The 20,459-nt window shown below is 44.0% G+C and overlaps 1 protein-coding gene across 1 annotated transcript in view; it reads right to left on the bottom strand.

The window, feature by feature from the left end:
* The window catches only part of itga5 (integrin, alpha 5 (fibronectin receptor, alpha polypeptide)), a 75,404-nt gene that overhangs the window by 42,860 nt on the left and 12,085 nt on the right, over positions 1-20,459 (bottom strand). Inside the window, 12 exon segments of the mRNA XM_024006270.2 lie at positions 1,274-1,465; positions 1,661-1,866; positions 2,270-2,322; positions 3,013-3,069; positions 3,305-3,348; positions 3,590-3,634; positions 4,148-4,273; positions 4,384-4,429; positions 4,514-4,575; positions 5,197-5,320; positions 5,738-5,838; positions 11,374-11,504. Of these exon segments, the coding sequence (XP_023862038.1) occupies positions 1,274-1,465; positions 1,661-1,866; positions 2,270-2,322; positions 3,013-3,069; positions 3,305-3,348; positions 3,590-3,634; positions 4,148-4,273; positions 4,384-4,429; positions 4,514-4,575; positions 5,197-5,320; positions 5,738-5,838; positions 11,374-11,504 (1,187 nt within the window).

The following is a 20,459-nucleotide window of genomic DNA, read 5'->3' as shown; positions in this document are numbered from 1 at the left end:
CTCCCACAGAGGAACTTTCTGGAGCTCTGATGGGAGAACCTTCCAGAAGGACAACCATCTCTGCAGCACTCCACCAATCAGGCCGTTATGGTAGAGTGGCCAGACAGAAGCCACTCCTCTGTAAAAGGCACATGACAGCCCGCTTGGAGTTTGCCAAAAGGCACCTAAAGGACTCTCAGACCATGAGGAACAAGATTATCTGGTCTGATGAAACCAAGATTAAACTCTTTGGCCTGAATGCCAAGTGTCACGTCTGGAGGAAACCTGGCACCATCCCTACGGTGAATCATGGTGTTGGCAGCATCATGCTGTGAGGATGTTTTGCAGCGATAGGGACTGGTAGACTAGTCAGGATCAAGGGAAAGATGAAAGGAGCAAAGTACAGAGAGATCCTTGATGAAAATCTGCTCCAGAGCGCTCAGGACCTCAGACCGCGGCGAAGGTTCACCTTCCAACAGGACAACAACCCTAAGCACACAACCAAGATAATGCAGGAGTGGCTTCGGGACAAGTCTCTGAATGTCCTTGAGTGGCCCAGCCAGAGCCTGGACTTGAACCCAATCGAACACCTCTGGAGAGACCTGAAAATAGCTGTGCAGTGACGCTCCCCATCCAACCTGACAGAGCTTGAGAGGATCTGCAGAGAAGAATGGGAGAACCCCCACCCCCAATACAGGTGTGCCAAGCTTGTAGCATCATACCCAAAAAGACTCGAGGCTGTAATTGCTGCCAAAGGTGCTTCAACAAAGTACTGCGTAAAAGGTCTGAATACTTATGTAAATGTGATAATTGTTTTATGTTTAATACATTTGCAACAAAAAAATCTGTTTTTGCTTCGTCATTATGGGGTATTGTGTGTAGATTGATAAAACAACAATTTGATCAATTTTAGAATAAGGCTGTAACTTAACAAAATGTGGAAAAAGTAAAGGGGTCTGAATATTTCCGAATATGTCTTTCTGTCTGTCTGTCTGTCTGTCTGTCTGTCTGTCCTGTCTGTCTGTCTGTCTGTCTGTCTGTCTGTCTGTCTGTCTGTCTGTCTGTCTGTCTGTCTGTCTGTCTGTCTGTCTGTAAAAAAATATATATGGGGGATTGGAAATGATGCAGACAATTATATTGATGGAAGCTACAATCTATCTGCAATATTAAAGCTGATCAACCCCCTAATTATTATTATTATTTTTATAAATACATTTTTAAAAGTATTAAGTTGATAATATGCTAAAATCAGCAGCATGAGAGGTCTTCAAAACATATTAGTTTTGTCACTCACCTGGGTAACCATTCATGTCCAGGTCTTTAGCCCCTCGGAGGGCAAATCCAAAGCTTGCGGGCACAGTGCCTGAAGCCCATTGGCCAGCTATGACCTGAGAGGGCGTGTCCCTGAGCCCTCCAGCAAATCCGTTGTAGATGAGAACCAATCCCTGCTGGTCATCTCCACCGAATGGACAGCTGATGGCCACGTCTACCAATCAGAGAAGAGGAGAGAGTAGGAGAAGACCGTGAGATCACTCAACTTTACAGTCTACTAGGACTTTGAATGAACTGCATGTAGTAGACTCTCAAAACCAAGATTGTGACACACAAAAAAAAATGCTTGTGAAACATCTTTTTCTTCTCCCCGTTAAACTCCCATTCCTACCACTCCTCCATCTCTCACCGTTGTATCCGTCCTGGTTGAGATCTCCCAGAGCGGCGATGGTGCTACCAAACCTCCCGAACACCTGGGTTCCGGTCAGGTTAAGGGTTGGCTCCAGGTCCAGGGGCCCACGTTGCAGATAGACGTACATACGGCCCACCTCCTCCAGGCGACTGTCTGACCCCCGGGTCATATACATGGGAGCTCCCACCAACAGGTCAGCCATACTGAGGAGAGGGAGGAACACACACGGTTACCGACATATATAGTGTACAGACTAGGGTGGCAAAATGCTGTATACTTTCCAGAAATCCAGGTTGGAAAAACTTGGAAATGTATTTAAGTTTCCAGAATTGTGCAACCCTAGTTGCCTTTTTGACATAGACGACTGGAGTTTCCCATAAAAATATTGTCATTGGTCAAATCCAATCCAATGTTGCCACCACCGAGCACATTCAAAATGGGTGTGAACCTATGGTGAGAATGCTATGTGAGAACTGACTCCTACTCACCCTTCATTACTGATAAAAAAAATGTCCTGTAACATTACTGGACAAATCCAATTTGCCACCACCACCCAACTCATGGGTGAGAATATATGGTGAGAATGTCCTGTTAGACTGTCCTTACCCGTCGTTATTGATGTCAGCTGTGGCCACAGCATACCCAAAATAGGAGCCCATCTGAGAAAACATCAGAGTACATCATCGTCACAACTCTAGAACATCACCATGAATCTGGGTTCAAAAAGGCTCAAAATAGTATAGCTTCTTTTAAGCAAAGGGACTTCTAAAGTACAGTGAATCTAGTTGAATAAAAATATCCAGTAGAAGAAACTCCTGGGAGAGAGAAGAAATGGTAAATGAAAAGCGATGGTTCTTGCTTGGTCTAACTTGAAGCTGTTTTGTTAGTCTTATTGGTCCTGTCTGTAAAACACATCTGAAGTAACAAAGACACAGAAACAGCTTGATTCCCAGACTCCCAGGGTTAGCAAATACACTCTTATGATTTTATTTATTCAGCTGAACCAATCAGTACCATTAAAAAGGGGCTCACACTACCTCCATTCCATTCACAGGAAGAATCATGCTTCTCATTTGGGGAAAATTGCTTCTGCACTTTTACCTCAATAATTATGTTTTACAGAAAACCACAGTGGGCTTGAAACCCAGTTAGCAGAAACTTGTAAAGGAAATTATTTTGCTTATATCATCAGTGCTCCAGTACACAGACTCAAGAGATTAAGAGTTGCCATGAGAAACAGCAAGTTATGGAACCACAGTCTGTGTGAAAAACCACACTTGAGTTAAAACCAATGGCTTATGTGTGTTATAACCCTAACGAGTTAGCGCTGGGGAGGTTTGAATGCTCACCTGTTCACCAGTGTAGTCGAGCATGGACTTCAGATCAGTGCCATTTAAAACAGACACCTGCGGAGCGCACACACACACACACACACACAGAACATATGGTCAAAATCCCTGAGGTCCAACATACTGTATGTATAGAGTAGGCCAGTGATATGGTATTCATCACTTCTACATTCACTAAACACAGCTACGGCTACTTTCGTTATCTCAGGCTCTATTTCTCCCCCAAGCCTATAGCCCTCCCTTTCAAAATCAATCTCCTCTCAAAACTAGAGTGGTGATGAGGTTTTCTTACCAAACCGTATAGCATGTCTCCTTTTGGGACCCCAGCCACAAAATCTGAGAGGTGCACAGACAGGGGGAAAAACAGAAAAAGGGAAGATTAAGGAAGGGAAATATCACAAAGGTCACAGCTGTCGAACTCTGAGAATTCCTGAGATTGCAGTTTTCCAACTTAGTAGGGGGACAGAATCTTATAGGTGAGTTGAATTGCGTTTACTTCAGGTATAGTAAACATTCTATATCTTTAATGGCGCTCTGTTGTGCAGGCCTGTGAAGGTCTGTGGTACAGATCTCTTACCTTCCACCTCATCTCCACTGAATTCCCCGACCGCAACAGAGTAACCTGCAAGACCACAAGAAAGCAGACATTAGTCATATGATATCAAGCGTTCAGAGCCCTTGGACTTCCATTTCTCTTGAAGAGTAATCTAGGGATTAAGGCATGTACTTTGAACAAATATACATCAGTCCACCTTTTATCAGAGGTCAGAAGGTTAGAAGAATTGTGGTGATTGGGAAACGATTTGATTTTAATTTAGAAGAATTGTGGTGATTGGGAAACGATTTGATTTTAATTTAGAAGAATTGTGGTGATTGGGAAACGATTTGATTTTAATTTAGAAGAATTGTGGTGATTGGGAAACGATTTGATTTTAATTTAGAAGAATTGTGGTGATTGGGAAACGATTTGATTTTAATTTAGAAGAATTGTGGTGATTGGGAAACGATTTGATTTGATTTAGAAGAATTGTGGTGACGTTTCCCAATCTTAGTTCTGACTCAAGTAGCCTGCACAGGAAACCAGCATGTGTGGAAAGTAAGGGGAGTGGTAGAATTATGAGAGGAAAAGTCTTACCGCGGTAGCTGTCGTCATATTTGAGCTGAGCCTGTCTGGTCTGGATCTGTCCCTCTACAGACTGCATGAAGTACCCTGGGTAGTAAGCTTTGATGATCTCTTCTTTGGCTGCTGAGATCACCTGACCTGAGAAGACACAGGAAGCAGGGAGTGAATGGAAAGATCCTCTCAGGTTTCACACAAATAACTTCAGAATACTACAACTTGTTGTCTCAAGGGGTTGTTGAGATGTGTACCTTGCCAGAAGAAGCTGCCTGGTCCTCCAAGCACCACTTTCCCATCCTGAGAGAGAGACAGAATGAGATCATGTGTTTCTAGTCCATATTAGTTGATAAAGCTCTGGTACTGAATGAGAGGAAGTGTTACCTTGGTGAAATCAGCACTGAATCCCCCCTGACAGTAGCCCTGGCCCCCCTCGTTAATGAATTCTGAAAAAAACAGAGGTTCATAAATCAGTAATTTTTCCGATTTGAAAAAGCAACTTGAAAGATCCATAAATTCTGCCTTTTATTTAACCAATACTTTAGAATGTTGAATTTTGAATTACTTCGGAACCTGTGGAGTTCAATGACTCAGCTGGGGATTCTGAACAGAACCGAGGCAGCCAGTCACTACCACAGCAGTAGGGATAGACTAGTCAATATTGGGCTAACATGATGGATTGCATCTAAGGGGGGTAAATTCTTTATCCACAGCTAGTGTGTGATGTCTCTGGAAGTGGTTACTCAGTATTGTTACTTGAGACTCTAAACATCCCGTCTGTTGTGGCCCTCGGGCACTCCACTTAACCCCTCTCTAATAGCCTGCTGTGTGGACAGCTGCCGTGTCAGAGGTAGGCCACAGGAGTCACCTGTAGTGTGGGGTGGTGGGGTAGTTGGCTGGCAGAGAGAACAGCATTAGAAAGATGGATGCTGATATAAAAGGAATACCTAAGTTATTTATGGAGTGATACTCTTAACTAGGAGCGCTACAGGAAGGCGGATGGAACGTTCTTTTGGGGTTATGGTGTGTCTTTATGGGAAATGTATCACATAACAAAAAATAATTACCTGTGCGACAGGGAGCATATTCCACAAACTTAGTGAAGTTCTTGACAGAGAGGTAGCAGGTTCCTGTGATATCTGACTGGGGTATGTCTGCTTTGGTTCTCCAGGAGTACAGAGGGGCGCAGGCCTATAGGAGGGGGGAGGTAGAGGGGGGAGTTTTTCTGTCAGTTACAGCAACACCCCGTTGAACTCGATGGAGACCCAGAGAGAGGTCAATGTTACATCTGGAGCAAAGTAACCATGTAACTAAATCCAGGTTACGTCCCACACAATCAGCAAAAAATACAGGTGTCTCAACTTTGAAGTCACAGGAGCGCAAAACACATCTCCTCAGAGAGAGAGACTGGAGGTGAAAATTGGAACAGTCACAACAAACCAATAGACACAGACCTTTAAGACAAACTTTGAACAATGAACATATACAACCCCTTGACATGAACGCCAGTCATCATAACAATTGAGGGACTCTGAGCTGTAGAGACCAAAGTTGAAAGTAAACTGACTTTCTCCACCCCTGTCTCTGAGTCAGTGAGGGTCATCTTACCAGAATGGTGTCGTCGTGGGAACGGACGGTGGCGCCGAACCACTGGTGGGACTTGACTTCAGCCTGGTAGTCTGTGGTGTCGAGTGTGACTGTTCGGTCCCCTGGGAGGAACAGAAAAATAACCGAGTGAATGAGTGACGACAAAAAAAAAGTCCCTAATGAATCATTGTAGTTCTCCTCCAGACAATGTCATCCAAACATCTAGTCATCTGGCACTACATAACTTACATACTGCATCATTAAAAACCCACCAAGTTTCTCATGAAGAACATTCCAGAGATGAACATAGTGAAAAACTTGAAAGTATTTGGTACTCAATGTTCAGAGGCTGTATGTATCTAGGATCTAGAGGAAAACCTTGGTGTTCACCAGAACCTTATGCCGCAATATAGTTCCTGTCCTCACTGTTCAGATGTCAACTCGAGACAGTTCTCTGGCATGACCTCACTGACCCTGGCTCTTTTTGGCCACCTGGCCTGTAACCCAGAGCGTTACCAAATGGAACACTTTTCCTATATAGTGCACTACCTTTGACCAGAGTGGTGCACTATATAGGGAATAGGGTGCCATTTAGGACGCTACCTCTCTGACAGGACAGGAGCAGGTGACAAGACAGATGGCCTGTGGAGTCAGGTTCAAACAGGATGTTTTATTGGCAAGACTGATGCAACATCTGTGTTGCTATGGTGAGAAACAAAATCCAAACACAAATTGGTTTATACAGTTCACATACCATGAAACATCCTGTAACAAGTTTTCTAAACGCTTGCAATTCAGACAAGACGTATCCAGTGGAACTTGTACCAAACAAATTTCATTTGGATTCTGAACCACTAACCCCAGCAGCTCAGCAAGTTCACCCCAGCCTACTTCTCTTTTCCCCATCACTATTCTCTACAGTTAAACCATAAGCGTGTTGCAATAGAGCCATATCCATCTGTCGGGAAGGGGGCCTGGTGGTGGGGGCCTGGTGGTGAGAGCCAGAGATTGTGACCTGTGGACGTGAGGAAAGTAGACTGTGTGTCAGCCTCCTCCTCCACCCTGGCCCCAGCCAGCTCTGAGATCTCTGGATCTGGGTGAGGGCCTGCTCTGCTCTGTGTCTTGTTGGAAAGACAGAAAGAGGGGCGGCTGTGTCCAAGGAAAACAAACGCTCTGGCTCTGTTTCCTCCTAGCAACCTCAGTCATCCCTGCTCAGGCACACTCTCCTCTTTCTCTAATAGTCTCTCTCCTGTCTACTCTCTCCCACTATTTCGCTTTCTTTCTCCATCTCCCTCCCTCCCTCCTCTCTTTATCCCTCTCTCAGGGAGTTTGATCTCCCCCTGCCCCGCTAGAAAAGAAGTGGGGATTAGGGCCGTTTAATAACAGCACAGTAGATTTACTGTATCACCAGGCTTTCTCTCCAGCATTACTCATGGGCACACAGCACCCCTGTTCATGTGTGCCACTCCTTCACGTGTGGAAAGACACTCTTTAGCGATACAACAAATAACATGCCTAACACATTAAAAGATCTAAGAGACTTGTTTCTTCAACTGCACTGCAATAATCTGCACTACACACGTCACAGTCCCTCTCCCTGTAGCATACTTTCCTCCGGTTTTCATAACTCAGGGGCCTCTGTTTTGATAAAGTGAAGGGGGTGACACTGAGGAGACATTCAAGCCAAACAGGCATGTGTGTTTGGGACACACTACCCCGGAAACCATGAGTATGAGCAGGGAAAGACATTTTATTCACATTTCAGAACAATATAGTAGTCGGACTCTTCTTAAGCACCTGGTCATGGTGAAACAGAAAATAATATTCAACATGACATCTCTACAGTTATGTCAGTGACATCATCGCTACGTTCAAAGTACAAGACTGTCAGCCCAAAATGGCAACAACAACAAAAAACACATTTAGGGTTTTGGGGTGTTCTCTAACTACACTGAGCGGCTGTGACGTAAGCTCAGAGTCAGTCGCTGCTCTTATTGTCCATGTTAGAGACGGTACATTGGCGTTCATACAGTGTGACAGATGGAGAGATGAAAAGATCAGTTGGTTAAGAGGCTCTGCGTGGCTGCAGGCAAGACACGTCAGCCTGAGTCATGCAAAAACGCCCAAAGCCTAACACAGGTTGATACAAACAAGATCTGAAGGAAAAGCTAGCAGACACATGTCGCAATAACATGTCATGTAATGTTATTTCAGTGAACTTGGGTAGACTTGGGTAGAAGTGCTGCAGTGACTAGTGTCTCTCTACCCCTCTCTCTCCTGGGACAGAACAGCAGAGGGGTGGATGGGATGGGGTGAGGTCTGGAGTGTGTCCACAGACACTCCCCCCTTTGAACTGTGCGAGAGGAGACCCATTAGAGGAGTTTAGAGCCTGCATCTTGGGTTAGAGTGCAGGGCGGATGGGGTCAAAGAAAAATGGCAAAATTCACTCATCACATCAGCTGGCCCTGAGGGAGTTACTGGCCGGAGGAAGAGGGTCAGATTGAGAGATGGAGAGACAGGGCTCTGGTTTCCTCCCTCCTTCTCTCTCTCAGGTCCCTGGGCAGTTTTTCCTTATCTTAGTGGAAGTGGAAGGGGAAGTGGAGAGGTAGGCGAGGAGGGGTGGAGGAGGCTCTCCCATGACCACTTTGACCCAATTAGGAGGCTCTAATTAAGTGGGCCTGTACCCTCGGTCAGGCTCAAGGAAGACCTCGCCCACACTTAGGGAAAAACCTGAATAATGTCACACAAATAAACACACCTCTCATAAAAAGCATCAATACTAATATATTAGCAGTATAATATATACCACAGTCAGCTGAGCTCTAGCCATGTCATAAGAAAATAAAGGAAAACATATCTCCTATATCATACAGACAGAAGTGCTATGTTCTTGCATGCCGGTCCAGGTGGCTGAATTGGCTCTTCCACACAAATCAAATGTGTGCTTTCAAAGCCCATTAAGTAAAATGAAGTACACACTGTCTAAAACCCTAAGGGACTATCCTTCACCCCAACGCTCTGCTGCTCGCCTGCCTCCTGCACATTACATCACTGTGACGATCATGGCCCTCAGCCAGCATCCAAGGATGTGCAACACATTTTCTAATCTGTTGCTAGAGAAAAGGGAAGGAAAACACCAAAAGAAAGAGGCGACCTGCAGTTGGATTCCTTCAAATCAACTGTTAAACGGAGCTTGTGAAAACAGAAATCTGCTGCAGTGGAATATTTCTCCCCTAATGTGCCTTATGGCCAGTAAATCAGTCTTGGCTCTCAGCACTATTCTCTTTGATTTCCCAGGAAACAAGCCAACAGTCCCCCGCTGCACTGACTGGGGAGCGCACACACACCCACACACCACTATCCATGTGTAACACATGCAATAGGACAGTGGTGTGTGTGTGTGTGTGTGTGTGTGTGTGTGTGTGTGTGTGTGTGTGTGTGTGTGTGTGTGTGGTGTGTGTTGTGTGTGTTGTGTGTGTGTGTGTGTGTGTGTGTGTGTGTGTGTGTGTGTGTGTGTGCGCGCGCGCGTCAGAGGAAGGATGATCTAATTTACACAATACACAGCAGATTTCTTTCCAATAGCTCTGTCACTCTTTAACTTACCCGTTACTCATTCCTCTAAAAGCAAACGGCTCCTTCAACTGTCCAGTCACTGGAACATTGCTCCACCTCTCTGAATAGCGCATGATCGTTGACCCATCAACCAGGGACTCTTACTGTCGTTCTACCTTTTTAAATTCAGGTTCAAATGAAGCTTGTTGGCAATATTCGCTAGACCAAATACACAGAGTGTACAAAACATTAGGAACTGCTCTTTCCATGACATAGACTGACCAGGTGAAAGCTGTGATCCCTTACAGATGTCACTTGTTAAATCCACTTCAAAATCAGTGTAGATGAAGGGGAGGAGACAGGTTAAAAGAAGGAATTTTAAGCCTTGAGACATTTGAGAAATGGATCTTTTAAAAAATCTGGGAAGCGGCACATCTGTATTGGGGGAGTTTCTCCCATTTCTCTCTACAGATCCTATCAAGCTCTGTCAGGTTGGATGGGGAGCATCGCTGCACAGCCGTTTTCAGGTCTCTCCAGAGATGTTCAAACGGGTTTAAGTCCGGCCTCTGGCTGGACCACTCAAAGACATTCAGAAACTCCTTCATTGTCTTGGACCACTCAAAGACACTCCTTCATTGTCTTGGCTGTGTGCTTTGGGTAATTGTCCTGTTGGAAGGTGAAACTTTGCCCCAGTCTGAGGTTCTGAGCGCTCTGGAGCAAGTTTTCATCAAGGATCTCTCTGGACTCTGGACTAGAAACATCTCAAGGATTTATTTTAAAAAATCAAAATATTTAACCAGGTAGTCCAGTTGAGAGCAAGTTCTCATTTACAACTGCGACCTGGCCAAGATAAAGCAAAGCAGTGCGACACAAACAACACAGAGTTACACATGGGATAAACAAAAGTACAGTCAATAACACAATAGAAAAATCTATATACTGTGTGTGCAAATGGAGTAAGGAGGCAAGGCAATAAATAGGCCATAGTAGCGAAGTAATTACAATTTAGCAAATGAACACTGAAGTGATAGATGTGCAGATGATGATGGGCAAGTAGAAATACTGGTGTGCAAAAGAGCAAAAAAAGTAAATAAAAACCATATGGGGATGAGGTAGGTAGTTGGATGGGCTATTTACAGATGGGCTGTGTACAGCTGCAGCGATCGGTAAGCTGCTCAGATAGCTGATGCTTAAAGTTAGTGAGGGAGATATAAGTCTCCAAGGATGATCAATGAAAATAGGATGTTACTGAGCTCAATTTTGAGTCTCATAGCAAAGGGTCTGAATACGTATGTAAATAAGGTATTTCTGTTTTTAATTTTGAATACATTTGCAAACATTTTCTTTTTTAAATGTCACTGTCATAATGGGATATTGTGTGTAGATTGATGAGGATTTTTATTTAATTTAATACATTTTAGAATAAGGCTGTAACGTAACAAAATGTGGAAAAAGGGAAGGGGTCTGAATACTTTCCGAATGCACTGTATTGTCGTTGTATGTCGTGAAATTTATTTTGTTTCAACTGGTCAAGTGACATTTATTTGTTTCAGCCTAAAGGGAAGATACCCTTGTCTAAAACACTCCGTTATTCTTGTCGTCCCAAAAAGAAAGACACTAATGACATGCTTAAAGGGATCATCTAGTTTCCAGGAACCAACGTGTCAAACAAAGGAGTATCAGTGGAGTAGAACAGTGACAGATGATCACCTGCCGGCCACCAAAGCATGGTGGCCGTGGACCAGTGGCTTTAAGAAGTACTTTGAGCGGCTTGAGCGACTTTACTGTGTGCAACCATCCTCTAAACTCTCCAGTTCACAACAGTCGCAAGAGTCTCAAGCTCTCGAGTCACCAGTCAGGACTACATGAGGAGATACGTGGTATGTGTTACAGGAACTGAAGGACAGCTGTCATTATGCTATGGAATCATCAAATCTGCTGAAACACCATGTCTTCACGCGTCATGTACATTTGTGATTAAGTAAATCCATGTAATTTATCATCTTAAAATCTAATTTAAATCAAGTTCAGACAGTGAGGAGGTATGTTCAGGACCTAAAGTAGTAAAGTCACACTGATCGTAGTCTGCCAATAACCCGGTTTACCTTGATTGTCAAACTCAATGTTGTGGCACTCTGATTGGCCGAGACTCCATGGGCAGTAGTACACGGACCCGCCCTCTGTGATGTTGCGCTGGCTGGTATTGGCCTTGGGAGCACCGATCACCACACTGACACTGTTAGGAGAGAGAAAAAACATTCGGTCATTCAAATGTCACCATGTCACCTCTACCTAACCTGCTACCTCCCTCAGCAACATAACAGCTGAGGTATGGCAACCTAGATCAGCGGGATTGGTTTGCTAATGCTATCTGTAGTCTTTTTTGTCATTGTAATTTGTTAAGATCTACTCCTGGTCTGGTATGAATTTTAAAATGCCTTCCACACCTCCCAGTCAACAGTTTTAGCATGATGCAGAGCCGGTACACACGTTTTACTGCTCACAAAGCTATACCCCTACTTCAAAAACATTTGAACAGGTTCCACCACAGTACTGTTACATAATATTGTAACCATGTGTAATTGTTGCTGAAACGTGCGCATGTGACATTCTCTCCCGCTCTCTCCATCAAACACACACACACACAACGGAGAGATCCCCGTGGGGCAAATTGGATGTGAAAACAAGAAAGCAAACAGCCTAAGTGGAGTCACACTGTTGTTTCCACAGCTGTATGGCCCTGTTCCTCTAGACAGACATCTAGCTAACACATCTAACCCTGCAAGTAGCCCTAAAACGTTAAAGCCAGGTCTGGGACAGACATCTAGCTGCTGTAACCCTGTGGTAAACATAAAGACAGGTCTGGGACAGACATCTAGCTGCTGTAACTCTGTGGTAAACGTAAAGACAGGTCTGGGACAGACAACTAGCTGCTGTAACCCTGTGGTAAATGTAAAGCCAGGTCTGGGACAGACAACTAGCTGCTGTAACCCTGTGGTAAACGTAAAGACAGTCTGGGACAGACATCTAGCTGCTGTAACCCTGTTGTAAACGTAAAGACAGGTCTGGGACAGACAACTAGCTGCTATAACCCTGTGGTAAACATAAAGACAGGTCTGGGACAGACATCAGCTGCTGTAACCCTGGGTAAACGTAAAGACGGTCTGGGACAGACATCTAGCTGCTGTAACCCTGTGGTAAACGTAAAGCCAGGTCTGGGACAGACATCTAGCTGCTGTAACCCTGTGGTAAACGTAAAGCCAGGTCTGGGACAGAGAACTAGCTGCTGTAACCCTGTGGTAAACGTAAAGACAGGTCTGGGACAGACAACTAGCTGCTGGAACCCTGTGGTAAACGTAAAGCCAGGTCTGGGACAGACAACTAGCTGCTTTAACCCTGTGGTAAACGTAAAGCCAGGTCTTGGACAGACAACTAGCTGCTAGAGCCCTGTGGTAAACGTAAAGCCAGGTCTGGACAGACACAGCTGCTGTAAACCCTGTGGTAAACGTAAAGCCAGGTCTGGACAGACAACTAGCTGCTGAACCCTGTGGTAAACGTAAAGACAGGCTGGGACAGACATCTAGCTGCTGTAACCCTGTGGTAAACGTAAAGCCAGGTCTGGGACAGACAACTAGCTGCTTAACCCTGTGGAAACGTAAAGACGGTCTGGACAGACATCTAGCTGCTGTACCCTGTGGTAAACGTAAAGACAGGTCTGGGACAGACAACTAGCTGCTTTAACCCTGTGGTAAATGTAAAGACAGGTCTGGACAGACATCTAGCTGCTGTAACCCTGTGGTAAACGTAAAGCCAGGTCTGGGACAGACAACTAGCTGCTGTAACCTGTGGTAAACGTAAAGCCAGGTCTGGGACAGACAACTAGCTGCTATAACCCTGTGGTAAACGTAAAGCCAGGTCTGGGACAGACATCTAGCTGCTGTAACCCTGTGGTAAACGTAAAGCCATTGTCCTGGGGCAGACAACTAGCTGCTGTAACCCTGTGGTAAACGTAAAGCCAGGTCTGGGACAGAGAACTAGCTGATGTAACCCTGTGGTAAACGTAAAGCCAGAACAAAGAACCCCTTCACCAGATCCACCAGCAACAGGATAAGTGCTATTCGAGATCCTTGGTCTTACAGGTGAGTCTGAGGACCAGCCAACCAGGCTAAAGATCACAAGGACAGAATATTCAATGATGGAGAAACAAAGACAGCCACGGAATCAAATAACATTTTATTGGTCACATACACATATTTAGCAGATGTTATTGCGGGTGTAGCGAAATGCTTGTGAATGAGAACTTTGAGACGAACCACTGAACCAGGACTAAGAGCCATGGCTAAATTGACAGACATTTTTCCAGTAGACAGTCTGACTGAACCAGCACAGTGTAGCCATTACCTCATTGCGGCTCCAATTATCCTATCACCACTGGCATGGTGCTGGACAGTGAAGTGGGCAGAAGACAGAGGGAAGAGAAGAGGGCAATGAGTGGAGTAGAGCCTGAGGGGTCTTCCTAAAACACAGGAAGAGCACACCCTTTCCTGCTCCAGGTCAGTCACCCAATGATGTGAGGTAGTTTACGGTACCGCTATGTTTAACATCTTCCCTCAGGGGACAACTACCCAGCAGGGTCCAGACAGAGTCCAGAGGAGCCACCCTGGACTCTGAAACCAGCTTTTGTCAAACATCTTTGGTCATCCTTGCCACAGTGTCTTAGTTAGGATTTAGACATTGGCCATGACTTTAATACTTTCTGCATAGAATCAAAGTTTGTAGGAGACTACAAACTGAGAGCCTGGAAGGAGTAGGTGTCAGCTAAACCTTATGGTGTTGAAAACATACTGAGGCCTAACACAGGGCATGGGCATGAATCTGAGGATATGGATTTAATGTCACACTATAACCAGTGGTGGTCTGACTGGTCGCATTATCTCTAAAGAGATACAGAGCAACCCAACCAAAATGAAGGGCAGAAATCCATTGGTTTTTTATTTTTGAATAGGGAACTGAAAACATGGCCATCTGGCTCAGAGAGAGAGAGAGAGTTTACCGGTTTCCGGCCGTGTGTGTACTGAGGAGGGAAGCTCCCTGAAGAGCAGCTAATGGTGCTCTACCTGTAGAATAATGGAAATCCCAGAGAACCTTCGCCGTCACGGATTGATTCCCTCTTCACATTTCTAAACACACAGAGAAGTTTGGCAAAAATGTGTTCATATGAACTCCATAGCATATTCTTTGGTTCATCATTTGTTAATGAATAGACCACAATGCTGTGGGGATCTGATTTGGCCATTCATATTTCAGTGCTTGTTATGACAGGAAGAGATGACTCCGACGCAAACATTCAGATCCACAGAGAAAAAGTCACCTTTCGCTTTCTTTAACTCCTAGAAAGATAAACACATACGTTTTGGCTGGACTTTTGAGTAAGACACTTTCAACAAATTTGAAGATGTAAAAATGAGCATGAGTACAGTCGAATATTCGTTTTTTTACAAATCCTTGTCCAGTGTAAATTCAAACAAAGACAGTAAGCGGGGGGGAAAACAAGCCAAAGAAAGTAGGCTTACTACATCTATTGAGAATCTGATCTGAATACAGGCCAACAGTATTCAGTGAGGATATCATTTCAAAGGGAAAAAACTCAGGAAACAACAAAATGAGGGGGAAAGGCTTTCATCAGCAAACTGGAAACAGGGGTGTGTTTTCACTACCTCACCACCCACACACCCACTCACACCTTGATAGTGATCTGAAAGTATTGTAAATAAGGAACAATTAGCATTTAATGGGCCTTTATCTGGCAGGGGATCAGTCTAGCTAGCATTAGCATTTTCATAAAGGCCTAAGTGTAGTTGGCTGATTGCTGGATTTAGAAACGGCTTTATGTGTATATGGAGGGAGGAGACCGTCTGGCCCTCTGAGGATTAAGACAGAGCAGAGGGGAGGTGTAGTGGAAAGGGGCAGTCATTTCGGATGCTTCATGCATACACCAGGCACTTTCAAATCTACAGAGAATGTCGTTGGAACTCAGGGAGACATCATTACAATATCTACATCAGAATTTGAATGAGTGATCTCAGAGATTCAGAAAAGAAGTAAGAGTTCCACATTATATGAGGTTTAATATGCCAAGCAGGGGCAGATTGGCCTTCTGGCAATTGACAGATGGGCTGCTCGAAATTGACAGAAAAAATATATATATTTTTACATATACAAATAAAACAATGAAAAAGGGTGACACAGCCCATGTGCCTGTTAAGATTCTGGCAATATTTTTCTGTTATACTAATCTATAATGAGCATTTGGACTGATCAGTGGGCAACGTCCAGTCCCACTACCAAGATGGGCCAGCCCTGTTTTCTGATAGGCTGAGCTGAGGTCATGCAAGCTCACATTCAAAGTCAAACCCGGCATCAGCAAAGAGATCTGTTTCGACTGTCATCAGTTAGACAGCCAAGATCATGGATCTTAAAAAACTAAAAGGGTGTCTATAAATGTGGAAAAAGCACATTATACACAGTCACCTCACTCAAAACGTCCTATTTATTGGGCGGCAAAAACCATGATTTGGTCGAACATTATCCTCATGATTCCTGTAATTTTTAATTTCTCAACAGCAACTATTTTACAACCATGATATTTGATATGGCTTTGAGATACAGATGTGCAACAGCCATTGCGAGGGCATAGGCCTATGGGCCTCATGGGTCATAGCCTACAACTGCAAAAAAGAATTGGGGACATTATATTTACTGTTGGATGAATACATGGCTAGCAGTGGGTATTATATTTAGAGTAAGCGATCTAGTTAATATGTTTTGAGTTTCCACTTCCTCAGGTGTTGAACCCCAAATTAATTAGCCTATGCTATTAGTTAGTGCACATAAAGATGTATTTATTTTTTCAATAGAAATTAATTGCATATATCTGGAAATCCTGGAGTAAAACAAAGCAACTATGGTCTAATTGTCAACCCAGAATTCATGACAATCACTGGATTGGGTTTAACAAAACAGCTTGAATCCTGCATTCCTGCATGGATGTATTAGATGAAACTTACTTCTTGAATACCTCAGTAGTCTATGTATTAAGATGGAGCCAACAGATTTGCAGTATTTTGTTTTTTGTGTGTTATTTCTTACATTATTAGCCCAGAAATTGTTTTGTGTTATTACATACGCTGGAAAGAACTTTTGGATATCAGAGCGGCGGTAACTCACCAGCAATACAACTTTCTCGAATTGGATCCTTTGTTCGTACCCACCAGGGCAATTTAACTTATTCCAGAGGCTGCTCCAAAACACCGCAGGTGGAGAAGAGGTATTCGGAGTGGACTTCTAATCCGACCCAGGAGGAGGCACACTATCCACCACTTCCGAGTATATTACTCGCTAATGATCAGTCTCTGGATAATAAAGTAGATGAGCTCAGGGCGAGGAACTCCTTCCAGAGAGACATCAGGGATTGTAACATACTCTGTTTCACGGAAACATGGCTCTCTCGGGAGATACTGTCCCAGTCCAGTCAGCCATCTGGGTTCTCAGTACACGGCCCTCAGAGAACTACACTGGACTTTATGCAAACTGTAAACCACATATCCTGGGGCTGCATTTATTGTAGCTGTGGATTTTAACAAAGCAAATTTGAGGAAAGCGCTACAGAAGTTCTACCAACACATTGACTGTAGTACTCGCACTGATAAGACATTGGACAACTGCTACTCAACTTTTCGAAATGTTTACGCCCTCATGTCGGCAAATCTGATCACGATTCCCTTTTGCTCCTCCCTTCCTATAGGCAGAAATTTAAACAGGAAGTACCCATGCTAAGTTCTATTCAGCGCTGGTCTGATCAATCGAAATTCATGTTTCAAGACTGTTTTGATCATGCGGACTGGGATATGTTCCGGGTAGCCTCTGAGAATAACATCGACGAATACACGGATACGGTGACTGAGTTCATCAGGAAGTGCATAAGGAATGTTGTTCCTACTGTGACTATTAAAACCTACCCAAACCAGAAACCGTGGATAGATGGCAGAATTCGCGGCAAAACTGAAAGCGCAAACCACTGCATTTAACCATGGCAAGGTGACAGGGAAAATGGCTGAATACAAACAGTGTAGTTATTCCCTCCGTAAGGCAATCAAACAGGCAAAATGTCAGTACAGAGACAAATTGGAGTCGCAATTCAACGGCTCAGACACGAGATGTATGCGGCAGGACAATCATGGACTACAATGGGAAAACCAACCATGTCGCGGACACCGGCGTCTTGCTTCCAGCCAAGCTAAACACCTTCTTCGCCCGCTTTGAGGATAACACAGGGCCACTAACGTGGCCCGCTCCAAAGGACTGTGGGCTCTCCTTCTCCGTGGCTGAAGTGAGTAAGACATTTAAGCGTGTTAACCCTCGCAAGGCTACCGGCTCAGACGGCATTCCTAGCCGGATCCTCAGAGCATGCGCAAACCAGCTGTCTGCAGTGTTAACGTACATATTCAATCTCTCCCTATCCCAGTCTGCTGTCCCCACTTGCTTCAAGATGTCCACTATTGTTTCCATACCCAAGAAAGCAAAGGTAACTGAACTAAATGACTATCGCCTCGTAGCACTCACTTCTGTCATCATGAAGTGCTTTGAGAGGCTAGTTTAGGATATCACCTCTACCTTACATGACACCCTAGACCCACTTCAATTTGCTTACCACCCCAATAGATCCACAGACGATGCAATCGCCATCGCACTGCACACTGCCCCGATGCACAACTGAGCAAGAGGAGAAGTACATTAGAGTGTCTAGTTTGAGAAACAGATGCCTCACAAGTCCTCAACTGGCAGCTTCATTAAATAGTACCCGCAAAACACCAGTCTCAACGTCAACAGCCTCTTCACTGTTGACGTTGAGACTGGTGTTTTGCGGGTACTATTTAATGAAGCTGCCAGTTGAGGACTTGTGAGGCGTCTGTTTCTCAAACTAAACACTAACGTACTTGTCCTCTTGCTCAGTTGTGCACCGGGGCCTCCCACTCCTCTTTCTATTCTGGTTAGAGACAGTTTGCACTGTTCTGTGAAGGGAGTAGTACACAGATCTTCAGTTCCTTGGCAATTTCTTGCATGGAATAGCCTTAATTCCTCAGAACAAGAATAGACCGACTAGTTTTAGAAAAAAGGTCTTTGTTTCTGGCCATTTTGAGCCTGTAATCAAAACCACAAATGCTTATGCTCCAGATACTCAACTAATCTAAAGAAGGCCAGTTTTATTGCTTCTTTAATCAGAACAACAGTTTCCAGCTGTGCTAACAGAATTGCAAAAGGGGTTTCTAATGATCAATTAGCCTTTTAAAATGATAAACTTGGATTAGCTAACACAACGTACCATTGGAACACAGGAGTGATGGTTGCTGATAATGGGCCTCTGTACGCCTATGTAGATATTCCATTAAAAAATCTGCCATTTCCAGCTACAATAGTCATTTACAACATTAACAATGTCTACACTGTATTTCTGATCAATTTGATGTTATTTTAATGGACAGAAAATATGATTTTCTTTCAAAAACAAGGACATTTCTAAGTGACCCTTAACTTTTGAACGGTCATCCATAAATATATGGATGACCAATGACCGAGCGGCCATGTTGGAGCTAAGAACACAAGCATTTTGCTACACCCGCAATAACATCTGCTAAATATGTGTATGTGACCAAAAAAATATTTTTTTATTTTATTATAGTTTTTCATAAAGCACTATGAATGACTTTATAAGATGATTACTCGTGATTTGGGTCCTGGTGCCACTAACTGTAAAAGTCAGTGGCACCACTGACACCAGGGGAAACTGTTAAGTCTGGAGCTCTGTAATAGTAGGTGTTGATGCAGGGGAACACATGACAGGCACAAATTTGCAATACAGCCTGTCATTAGCTTGGATTTATAACATATATGGCTTAAGCAGACAGGCTCCATAGTGATGCGGGCTGGTGTGGATAAAATGCCAGGGACAAATTCTTGTCCCAGTCTGCCCCTGGGTTCTAGAAAGGCCAGCAGATTCACCACCGCTCTGATGTTGTCATAGCCAGCGTGGAGGTGACAGCCCCAGTGCTATAGAAACATGCTGGTAGAGGTTTGGTTTAGGGTCAGACTAGAGGTCGACCGATTAATCGGACTTTTTGGACACCGATCATGGCCGATTACATTGCACTCCACGAGGAGACTGCGTGGCAGCCTGACTACCTGTTATGCGAGTGCAGCAAGGAGCCAAGGTAAGGTGCTAGCTAGCATTAAACGTATCTCATACAAAACAATCAATCTTAACATAATCACTAGTTAACTACACATGGTTGATGATATTACTAGTTTATCTAGCTTGTCCTGTGTTGCATATAATCGATGCGGTGCCTGTTAATTTATCATTGAATCATAGCTTACTTCGCCAAACGGTTATTTAACAAGCGCATTCCCGAAAAAAGCACTGTCGTTGCACCAATGTGTACCTAACCATAAACATCAACGCCTTTCTTAAAATCAATACACAAGTATATATTTTTAAACCTGCATATTTAGTTAATATTGCCTGCTAACATGAATTTCTTTGAACTAGATAAATTGTGTCACTTCTCTTGCGTTCTGTGCAACAGAGTCAGGCTATATGCAGCAGTTTGGGCCGGCTGGCTCGTTGCAAACTGTGAAGACCAACTTCGCCAAACGGGGGATGACTTAACAAAAGCGCATTTGCGAAAAAAACACAATCATTGCACGAATGTACCTAACCATAAACATCAATGCCTTTCTTAAAATCAATACACAGAGATCATTTTTTTTAAACCTGCATATTTAGTTTACGGAACGGTTCCTAATTTCACAGAAAGAATAAACGTTTTGTTTTCTTAATGATAGTTTCCGGATTTGACCATATGAATGACCTAAGGCTCGTATTTCTGTGTGTTATTATGTTATAATTAAGTCTATGATTTGATAGAGCAGGCTGACTGAGCGGTGGTAGGCAGCAGCACGCTCGTAAGCATTCATTCAAACAGCACTTTCGTGCGTTTTGCCAGCAGCTCTTCGCTGTGCTTCAAGCATTGAGCTGTTTATGACTTCACACCTATCAACTCCCGAGATTAGGCTGGTGTAACCGATGTGAAATGGCTAGCTAGTTAGCGGGGTGTGCACTAATAGCATTTCA

This window comes from Salvelinus sp. IW2-2015, linkage group LG17, assembly GCF_002910315.2.
Source record: "Salvelinus sp. IW2-2015 linkage group LG17, ASM291031v2, whole genome shotgun sequence".
Taxonomy (NCBI): Eukaryota; Metazoa; Chordata; class Actinopteri; order Salmoniformes; family Salmonidae; genus Salvelinus; species Salvelinus sp. IW2-2015.
This window is presented reverse-complemented; position numbering and strand designations above follow the sequence as displayed.